The 11,427-nt window shown below is 45.5% G+C and overlaps 2 protein-coding genes across 2 annotated transcripts; both read left to right on the top strand.

Moving 5' to 3' along the window:
- Window positions 1-224: 224 nt before the first annotated feature.
- Window positions 225-1,046, top strand: LOC308306163 (thioredoxin-like protein 1; the record flags this gene model as incomplete). Its single annotated transcript, XM_080751062.1, has 1 exon — window positions 225-1,046. One exon carries the CDS (start codon window positions 225-227, stop codon window positions 1,044-1,046), a length of 822 nt encoding a protein of 273 aa, XP_080607188.1.
- Window positions 1,047-2,496: 1,450 nt separating this feature from the next.
- On the top strand, window positions 2,497-3,306 carry LOC308306162 (thioredoxin-like protein 1; the record flags this gene model as incomplete). The annotated part of the gene is made up of 1 exon (XM_080751061.1): window positions 2,497-3,306. The coding sequence occupies one exon, from the start codon at window positions 2,497-2,499 to the stop codon at window positions 3,304-3,306; it is 810 nt and encodes a 269-aa protein (XP_080607187.1).
- Window positions 3,307-11,427: the final 8,121 nt, after the last annotated feature.

Below are 11,427 nucleotides of genomic sequence, written 5' to 3'. Positions count from 1 at the left end.
TCTCCAGGATCATCAAAGCTTATCATCACATCCAACCATCCCAAGCACTTCAGCTAGTTCTCACAGCAAGACCTCAGAGCCTTCCATATACGATTCAAGACATCTCAGTTAGGTTCTTACCGGACACCACTGCGGCAGGTCCTAATCCTTGAAACCAGTCCCTTAGTAGTAATTTATACCTAGACAACAAGTCCCTTTGAGTAGTGGGTTGAGCAGTGAAAACCATGGTCTTGGTGAAGGTGATCAGGTCAGACTCAGAATTCCAGTCGGCACTGGCGGCCTCAGTGTCCAGGCTTGTCGTGGTCAAGTTCATGGCCGGGCACACCACGATGGGCATGCATTTCAACAGTTTGAGCAAATGGTACCCTGACGTCGACTTTCTCGAGGTGGACGTCCACGAGTGCAAGGCCACCGCAGCCGCCAACAGCATCACGGCCACCCCCACCTTCCTGTTCTTCCGCGGTGGCTCCCGCATGGACCAATACTGTGGCACCAAAGCATACTGTGGCCCCGCCTCCCTGTCGGGGAAGATCAACCAGTACGTGGACTACAACCCTTTGGACACAGGTGTCCCCAAGGGATACCTGGACCTGACGGACCTGGTCGACAGGGACGGCTGCCAGTGCCTCAACGAGAGCAACGACCGCGGCTTAAAAAACTGCCTGGACGAGTCCGACCCCTCGTACCTGGAGTCGGACTGCGACGAGCAGCTGCTGATAACTGTCACCTTCTGTGTGCCCGTGAAGCTCCTCTTCATGAAGCTGCGGGTGTCGGACTTCGACCGGGCACCCAAATCGGTCAAGGTGTTCGCCAACCCGCAGCCGATGGACTTAGCCGATGCCAAGCGCGGCAAGGCCACGCAGTGCCTGGGGCTGTCGGAGTTGCAGCTGGACCACGGCGTGGACCACGACGTGGTCCCGCTGTGCTTCAGCAAGTACCAGAACGTGCAGAGCGTCACGCTGTTCGTGGCGTCTAACCAGGGTGCGGCGAAGACGACGCGGATCGATCACCTGGCCTTCATCGGGACGCCGGTGCACTTCACATGAGAGACTTTCAGTTCTCAGCGGACCTTATCAGGAACCTCTTCCACCCTTCCTTTTCAATTGAAAAACACCTATGACTTCACAGCATTGAATCCAAAGGCTGGACCATCTACATCACAGTAAGAGTGTATAAAGGAAACGGGTGCACCTTAGAACAAGAAGGTAGCTTTGACATCCTACAAGAGCAATACTGCAGTCCAACCAGGGTGCGATATATATGACGTGGATCGATCACCTGGCCTTCATCGGGAAGCAAGTGCAGTTCACAGGAACGCGTGACTTCATGTGGGTCATTAGGAGAAATGGAGAGAGAGTAGAGTTCTCAACGGGGCTGAAAATTAAGCCCCGGCCCTAACTGGGCCCTAGTGGGCCGGCCCGAAGCCCAGCCCGACCCTATCAATAATCATAATTTAGATTAAAAAAAAAAGAAAAAGAACGCCTGCAGGCTGCACCAGTGTCTCAAGGTACAGCAGAGTGAGAGAACGGACATATTATGCCTATAAAAGTTGGCAAATTAGCAACTTCACATGTTCAGTTGTTCATAAAACATGCCAAGATCTGCACAAAATAGCCATCTCAGTTAGGTTCTTACCGGACACCACTGCGGCGGGTACTAATCCTAGTGTAACAAAGGCTCGCAATTGCTCTCACGTCATACGGGCAGTTGACAGATTGCCAAGGTTACGCATTACTTTACTTTATTTGTTTATTTAGACGGGACAATGCATATTAATGAACACTACATGAAAGCAATGTAAATAAGCCGGAATTAGCAAGAATGCTAAATTTCATCCGTAGTCCCCACATGAAGACAAAACAATACATACCAACAAACAGTAACCCTACATTAGGAGAGGGCGCCTAAGAACATACATACAAATACTATTTTTCCTCAACCAAGAGAAAACAACAAAAACAACACATATTACTAACAGTACCCTACATTTAGTTTAGTACATTGTAGTTGAATCTCCATATATGGAGATAACCCACGCATCTCACTAAGTCTGACCTCACCAGCCATTTGGGCACGAACAATATATAACTCCATATATGGAGACGGCCCATATATGGAGATATCATCAGGATGCCCATGTATGGAGATATCTAGCTGCTGACATCATCAGGATAACATCACCATTACATCACACTGATGTCATACCGTACACAATGAGCCCTATAAATAGGGGCATTTTCTCACCAAAGAGTCGACTCGACTCTTGCTCTATCTCCAGGATCATCAAAGCTTATCATCACATCCAACCATCTCAAGACCTTCAGCTAGTTCTTACAGCAAGACCTCAGAGCCTTCCATATACGATTCAAGACATCTCAGTTAAGTTCTTACCGGACACCACTGCGGCAGGTCCTAATCCTTGGAACCAGTCCCTTGGTAGTAATTTATACCTAGACAACAAGTCCCTTTTGAGTAGTGGGTTGAGCAGTGAAAACCATGGTCTTGGTGAAGGTGATCAGGTCAGACTCGGAATTCCAGTCGGCGCTGGCGGCCACAGTGTCGAGGTTCGTCGTGGTCAAGTTCATGAACGGGTGCACCGCGGTAGGCCTGCATTTCAACGTGGTGAGCAAATGGTACCCTGACGTCGACTTTCTCGAGGTGGACTGCCACGGGTGCAAGGCCACAGCGGCCGCCAACAGAATCACGGCCACCCCCACCTTCCTGTTCTTCCGCGGTGGCTCCTGCATGGACCAATTGGTCCGATACTGTGGCACCAACCTCTCCATCCTGGATTCGAAGATCAAGCAGTACGTGGACTACGACCCCTTTGACCCAAGTGTCCCCAAGGGATACCTGGACCTGACTGACCTGATCGACAGGGACAGCTGCCAGTGCCTCAACGAGAGCAACGACCGCGGCTTTGAAAACTGCCTGGACGAGTCCGACCCCTCGTACCTGGAGTCGGACTGCGACAAGCAGCTGCTGATAACCGTCGCCTTCTGCGTGCCCGTGAAGCTCCTCTCCGTGAAGCTGCGGTCTTCGGACTTCGGCCGGGCGCCCAAATCGGTCAAGGTGTTCGCCAACCCGCCGCCGATGGACTTCGGCGATGCCGAGCACGCCAAGGCCATGCAGTGCCTGAAGCTATCGGAGATTCAGCTCAGTGACGACGGCGTGATCCCGCTGTGCTTCGGCGAGTTCCAGAACGTGCAGAGCGTCACGCTGTTCGTGGCGTCTAACCAGGGTGCGGCGAAGACGACGCGGATCGATCACCTGGCCTTCATCGGGACGCCGGTGCACTTCACATGAGAGACTTTCAGTTCTCAGCGGACCTTATCAGGAACCTCCTCCACCCTTCCTTTTCAATTGAAAAACACCTATGGCTTCACAGCATTGAATCCAAAGGCTGGACCATCTTCATCACAGTAAGAGTGTATAAAGGGAACGGGTGCACCTTAGAACAAGAAGATAGCTTTGACATCCTACAAGAGCAATACTGCAGTCCAACCAGGGTGCGATATATATGACGCGGATCGATCACCTGGCCTTCATCGGGAAGCAGGTGCAGTTCACAGGCACGCGTGACTTCATGTGGGCCTGAAAATTAAGCCTCGGCCCTAACTGGACCCTATCAATAATCATAATTTAGATTAAAAATAAAATTTCGCTTCAAAGTTAATTTTTATTCTGTGTTCTAGAGCTATGAAATCTGTGTTCTAGATCTATACATTTTGTGTTCTAGATCTATACTTTCTGTGTTTTAGTTCTATATTTTTATGAATTCTTAATTGATTTTGTCTGGAGGGCCAAGTTGTCATGTGAAGCTTGACCAATCCCCAATATTGCATGCACGGGACATGACACGGACACAGGACTCCTTGGAAGCCTATGGGACAGACAAAGTCACTCCTTGGAAGCGGCTTTCACCGCTTCAAAAAAATAACGCCAGTAGGCTGCACTAGTGTCTCAAAGTACAGCAGAGTAAGAGAACGGACATATTATGCCTATAATAGTTGGCGAAATGGCAACTTCACATGTTCAGTTGTTCATAAAACATGCCAAGATCTGCACAAAATAGTCTAAAGTCATTGAATGCCACACCCCGAGTTTCCCGAGTTTTGGCGGAGGTCCCTCCCTGCCACGCCTATTTTATCCTTTATTTACAATACTGTAAATTCACCCCCATTGATTCCAGATGGGGACCCAAATGCATTTGGGTCTACATCCGGAATCAGTGGGGGTAAATGTACTAAAATCACATTTTCTGATTATAATTTATATCTGCTTGTTACGAACCATGACAGTCTAGGGGCATAGCCCGTAACAAAGGAGTGGGTAGGACACCAGTTTACACAAAAGACTACAAGTTTATTTACAATTAGTCCCATTAAACGCATGATGGTCCTGCCATTTGCAGAAAAGGTCAAAGTTCTCAATGATGTTTCACAGTATTAACAGTAATAAATATTAAGGACATTAAATAGTCAATATTATATCATTACATGTTAGGGTTTAGACATAAGGCAAAACTAAAGATACCACACAAAATAGGCCATTACCAGAGAACAGAAGCATAACTCAAATCAAAGCAAACGGATCCCTTTCCGAAGGCCCACCTATGAAGTATGAACGTGTGTCTGACGACTCTGACTGTGGGCCGGTGTGAGTGTTTGTGTGTGTGGTTAATAAGTAACGTGTAAAGTTTGGGTCAGGTCACCACGCACCAGAGGACAGTGCAGGTGATCCCGGTCGTCCAGCCACACAGTATAGGTTTGACCTCAGGGGTTCCCCACTAACTTCCCCCTCTATGCTTGTTGTCCTACCTGGTAAATATTTCTCTTTTTCCCCTCCTCACCACACGTTGATGCCCTCGTGCAGCACACCTGCACTTGTAAACAAACAGTGTGTGCTGGCGCTTGGGCACGTGATTGCACACCGACACGAAAACACAGACGTTGCATGCGCATGACCACTTGATTTGTCACACACAGGGGCGTCACAAGGGGTAGGAAAGTGGGACTGAGTTACTAGGGCCCAAGGTGGTGGAGGGGCCTTAATTATTTTATATACTTTAGCTATTGAAAAAATAGCAGATATACAAGCTCACAGCGCGGCACCGAGTGCCGCGCTGCAAGCTTGTAGATCTGCTATTTTTGAAAAGTCGTGAAAATGTGTGCAAATCTTTGAATATATGTATTTTTTAAGCGAACATTTGTAACTCAAATTTTGCTTCTGGGGGGTCCCTGGAACTCACTATTTTGAGATGGGGTTCCGTGGCCAAATACATACCATTTTGGGGGTCCTTCACATGAAAAGGTTTGAGCTCCACTGATATAGAAACATAGGTTTTTCAAAAAACCTCAGAAGGATTTGAAATATTCCAAGATTTTAATGATTTTTCAAAAATAGCAGATCTACAAGCTCGCAGTGCGGCACTCGGTGCCGCGCTGTGAGCTTGTATATCTGCTATTTTTCAATAGTTAAAGCACAGGGGCCCCGCAGTGAATCCTTGTACCCAGGGCCCAGAATTTGGTGTGACACACCTGGTCACACATCATGAGACACACGGACGGACACACGTCCACTTGTAAAGGATTTGTCGCACAGAGACATAGACACACGCAGACACACGCTGCTTTTGTCTTTTGAGTGTGCTTGCAATGCATCACGATTCGGCCGTGCTTGATTCTGCATTGATGGAGCAACACAACATAATCGATAATCGAAGCCTAAATATAATTATATATATAGTTATAATTATAATATACAGTAATTATTATTATATATAATTACCAGTAAGACGCCTAAGCCATAGACTAAGGCCAGGCAGGGTTCCCTCGTCTTTTTTTTTCAGCTTTCTAATTAATCGTTGCATCCAAAAGAATTGTGTTTATTGTCATGATTCCTCACAAGCCGGGGAGGCTTTGTTAGAGGCTTAAAAGACGTTTAAATGAAATATCTATGGATGCAGTCTGCATATATCTTGCAGTCCGTCTATTTCTTTGCTTTTTCGATGACTGAAAGCCTAATCTATTGTCCACCTGTCCATCTGCTGCTGTGTTATGTGTTGGGTGTGCATGTGTTGGCAGGGAGCAAATGCAGCGCTAATGCATCTGGCAGGTACCGTTGCTGTGTGCGTGTGTGTGTGCGTGCGCGCGTGCGTGCATGCGTGCGTGTGTGTGTGTGTGTGAGAGATAGAGAGAGACGGAATGAGAAAGATAAAGATAAAAAGAGACGCAAGAGAGATAATTAGATAAAAGTAGAGGGGAGAGAGAGAGAGAGAGAAATGGGGCAGGAGGCCAAGAGAGTAAAGCACATGGACAGAGGCATGCTGGATCTCTGGCCCTCCCATTGGCTCAGAACAGGCTGCCCGTGTCCAATGAGTGGGATGGAGAAGGACACGCATCAGGCAAACACATCAGTTGACTAAACCCAGGGCAGAGAGTGAAAGAGAGGAACGGGGACCAGCACTGCAGAGCACAGAACCAAACTAATGATTGATATACTACTTATAATTGCCTGCCGGGGTCACGCGCCGAACATGGCTGATCCACAAGCTTACAACATGTCCTGCACTCCTGCTGCCGTGCGTTGTGTGCTTGTAGATCGGCTATTTCCGGCGTGCAACACCGGCACACAATGGACTAGCAGGGGTTAAAGGGGAAGACCACCCATTTTCAATATTGAACTATGTCATTAATACTAGAAGTTTGCGGCCCGAAGTCTAGAGTTCAGGCCGCTGCGCGGCCCTCACCGCCATGTTGCGGCAGTGTGGTGTGTGTAATGGCCAAATATGTTTTTTTTTAGAAAAAATAGTTTTTTGAGAAAAAATAGTTTTTTGAGAAAAAATAGTTTTTTGAGAGAAAAAAAGTTTTTTGAGAAAAAAAAAGTTTGAGAAAAAAAAGTTTTTGAGAAAAAAAAAGTTTTTTGATTAAAAAAAAAAATTGAGAAAAAAAAATTTTTTGAGAAAAAATTTTTTTTTGAAAAAAATTGGAAAAAATAAGTTTTGAAAAAAAAATGGTGATGCGATGACGTGGTGTATACGGATGTTACTGCGATTGAGGTGAAAGAGAAAAGTGGAAAGTTGTGAGCTAACTATTAGCTATTTTTTGTGTGTGTGTGTGTGTGTGTGTGTGTGTGTGTGTTCTGGCTACGCCCCCCTCGGTTGAAATTGGATCCGCCGGTCCCATAGCTGGGAATACGAGCCAATGGACGGCGGTCACCGGTCACCATGGCAACGGGGGGCCAATGATAGAGTTAGGGCGGTATTCCGTGAGTTCTACCGACATACATCTGATCTACATCTGATCTAGCTATGAGTTGAGGTGGATGTGAAGTGGGCGTGAATGGGCTTGGAAGTGGGATGCGGCTCTTAGAGGAATGTATTATATAAGATACCTTAGAGGAGTTGTGTAGAAAAAAAAAAAAAAGTTCCCCCTCTTCTGTGTTGGCTAGAACTGGAGGATTGATTTTGGGGTTTGTATTGTCAAGTACAATGTGTGATGTCATCAAGTTGTGATTTGCAATACAAACCCCAAAATCAAGCCTCCAGTTCTAGGCAACACAGAAGAGGGGTAACTTTTTTTTTATTTCCACACAACTCCTCTAAGGTATATTAATGACATAGTTCAATATTGAAAATGGGTGGTCTTCCCCTTTAAGCCACACTAAGAAATGGAGTGGACTTTGTTAGTGGGGCAATCACTGTTGGGCTATTAAGTATGTGATTATTGATGGTTTGTGCCGTTCTGACCTTGATACGTATCAGGGTGGGTAATTGTTTTTACTGATAATTACATACATATAATTCCGCTTAATATATTAATGTTTTATTGAACCATAACGCTAGACCCTATCACCACCGCTTCGCTCTGTTATTAGATTAGGATTCTTTTTTTTATTACAGAGAGGCAACTATTTTTCTTTTCTTTTTTCAGCTCAGATCCTTGCTAATCTTCATGGTGAATATGTATCTTGTCAATGATTAATAAGCACAGAAACTGTGGGTGGTGAGACCTTGTTCATGTTTATCTAATCAGCTGACAAGGCTATGGGTCTCTGTCAGGTGGAAACCTCATATGTCCAAAACTGTTAGACTACTTGTCAGGATTCAAAAAAAATAGCAGAAGTAGAAGATATATCCATCTGCTACTTTTGATACTTTTTGTGTGACGCTATAGTATGATGAAGTAGGGTATTAGTTTATGAAAAAACAACAAAAGGTTAAAATATGGAGAGCTTTCTGCTCAACAGCAATGTTATAGACTAATCAGCATAGGTTGCTAAATGCCAATTAGTTTAGTTGACGATCCATTTTAAAGGACCTGGTTGTGATGATGACACTGTGATGTGGTTGTGTGATGATGTCACTGGGTGAAAGATCCAATGACGTTGCTCCAACTGACTGCAGTCTGGAAGATGTCTACAGAACATCAACATGTTTTTAAACACTTTACACCTGACCTCCTTTTGGGCATGTCATTATTGGCACATTTGTTGTTTTTTCAATTTTCTAAAGAATTTCAAATGACAATTGCAGATGAGGTAAAAATGCTGGCTATATTATGAGCTTTGCAGATCGACTATTTCAGCTATTTATGAAAGAATTCTGAAGGTATAAAATAGGGCTCAAGATGTTAATGCATGAAGCACAGCTGTAAGCATGTGTGTACATGTCGCATTCAGGTAGGTACGTTACATACTAAATATTAGTTTAGTTCAGTGGTTCTCAAACTATTTGGGCCAGTGCGCCCTATAGCCAGGTGATGACGCGACTCTCCAATAGAGGTCTCTGGTCTTGACGATGTCATAGACTGGCCTCATAAAGACAGAGATCCACATGAAGCCAAGGCCATTAGCAACCTGTCTTGTTATTGTGCTGTCCGTTTCTTGCCGACAGTACAAAGGCACGGTCTTTAGCTAATGAGGTCTCTCAGTGACGTCACCACCAACAAGTGCAACCTAATATAAATATAGCCGGGGAGCCACAGGCCAAAAATGAGAGAGGACCTGTGATGTCATGACATACTTCAAATTTTTGTTTGTCCTATTAATTTGGTCAATAAGGTACACAGAATGAGAGGCCTGCTCTGCCGGAAACATTGCGTCACTATACAAGAAAATAATACAAAAATAAATCTGCTTTAAGTTGCATGTGAGGGGTAAAACTAGGGGTTCTTCATGATTCTGAATCCATTGCAAGCTTTTGTTTTGCATGAAAAACATTCCTTAGGCTAGATTTCAGCCCCACAAAACGGTGAAAAGTGATGAGTCATCAAAAATCACAGTTTTGAGAGGCCGAAATCTAGCCCAATGAATGTTTTTCATGCCAAACAAATGCTTGCAATGGATTCAGAATCATGAAGAACCCCTAGTTTCACCCCTCACATGCTACTTAAAGCAGATTTATTTTTGAGCGGTGGTCACACCGTCTCCATAGCGTGGCCGTGTGTGTATCCGTGCGTGTGTGTCTGTCTGTGTGTCTGTAGCCTCTGGTGTATGTAGCCTGAGTACCCTGGGTGACCAGAGAGGTGCTGTTGAGTCTAGCCTGCCCTGAGCATCAATTGCAATAGCAGTGGTGGCCTGAGTGAGCAAGTATGGCTCACACTCTCACACACACACACATGCACCCCCCGCCACCCCCAACACACACACACACACACACACACACACACACACACACACACACACACACACACACACACACCTGGGTGAGCAACACACACGCGCAAGCACACGCACACGCGCGCACACACACACACACACACACACACACACACACACACAAACACACACACACACACACACACACACACACACACACACACACACACACACACACACACACACACACACACACACACACACACCACCGCTCACTTCAAACTTGGGTTTGATTTTTGTATTCTTTACCTGTATAGTGAAGTTGATGGGACAAGTGATACAAATGGCCATAACCTTTTTTCACAATGTTTCCAGCAGAGCAGGCCTCTCATTCTGTGTACCTTAATGACCAAATGAATTGAAAAAACTAAAATAAAAAGTATGTCATGACGTCACAGGTAAAACCCTATTCTTGGGCCTGTGGCTCCCCAACTACAGAGTGCCAACTTGCCCACCCACCTATATACAGACAGCACCATGAGAGCACAAGGAGCAAGTTGCCACCTCGACAGAGTGCAGTCTAGTTTTTGTTGTAAATGGTGCATTTATATAGAGCTTTTATCCAAAGCACTTTACATAGATTGCGCATTACATTCATCCATTCACACACATTCATACACCGATGGCGGAGGAAACCAGGCCAATCGGGGGCAATTAAGGGTTCAGCGTCTTGCTCATGGACACTTGGACACTAACTTTGGGGGTGCCCTTGATCGATCTCTTGACCTTGCGGTTCCCATCCAACCGCTATACCAGCCACTCTACCCCTGAGCCACTGTGGCCCCTTGTTGTAGTGGACTGGTTAGTATCTTCTTGGAGCAGAAAGGTAATGGTACAGAACAGATGGCCGTGGAAGGCTCTTGCCAAGCAAGATGTGATCAGGATAAAAGCGCTTCACTAGCAAGGGTTCTGAGCCTGGTATGATAATGTAACATTAACTGAGTCCTGAAGATGAACTGCAGTTTTGTCGCTTATCCAGTACAATCTACTTTTAGGGTTCAAAAACCAATTAATTTAAAAATAAAAAAATCACACCCAATGTGAAGTGAGCAGTGGTCGTGCTTGCATAACGTCTTCAATTGCTAATTGGTGATGTAATACAGGCTACACACACATTGCTATGGCAAAACGCTGAGGAAAACACATTGCTACGGCAAAGCGCTGAGGAAAAGGGTCTACAGATAGGTCTAGGATTTTGTAATATGATGTAATATGATGTAATATGGCTACGCACACACACATATTGCTAAGGCAAAACGCTGAGGAAAACACATTGCTATGGCAAAACGCAGAGGAAAAGTGGCTACAGATAGGTCTAGGATTTTGTAATATGATGTAATATGGCTACGCACACACACATATTGCTATGGCAAAACGCTGAGGAAAACACATTGCTATGGCAAAACGCTGAGGAAAAGTCGCTACAGATAGTGGCTACAGATAATTGGTGATGCAATATGATGTAATATGGCTACGCACACACACATATTGCTATGGCAAAACGCTGAGGAAAACACATTGCTATGGCAAAACGCTGAGGAGAAGTGGCTACAGACACACGCACAGCCACTTATAGGAGAGTGGAACCGGTTCAACCCTTGATGGCCAAATGAACCCAGAGAGTTCCTGGAATCCACTTTGATAACCACTGCCTTAGTGCTTACCAGTGAATGAGATTGAGGCCTATAGTATACCACGGGTTAGATGATGGTGCCTACTGCCTTGTTGTTTCAGAGCTCATATGGAGTCCCAGAGAGATCCTCTATA

Source organism: Nannobrachium achirus (assembly GCF_963921795.1).
Source record: "Nannobrachium achirus genome assembly, chromosome: 20".
Lineage (NCBI taxonomy): Eukaryota > Metazoa > Chordata > Actinopteri > Myctophiformes > Myctophidae > Nannobrachium > Nannobrachium achirus.
This window is presented reverse-complemented; position numbering and strand designations above follow the sequence as displayed.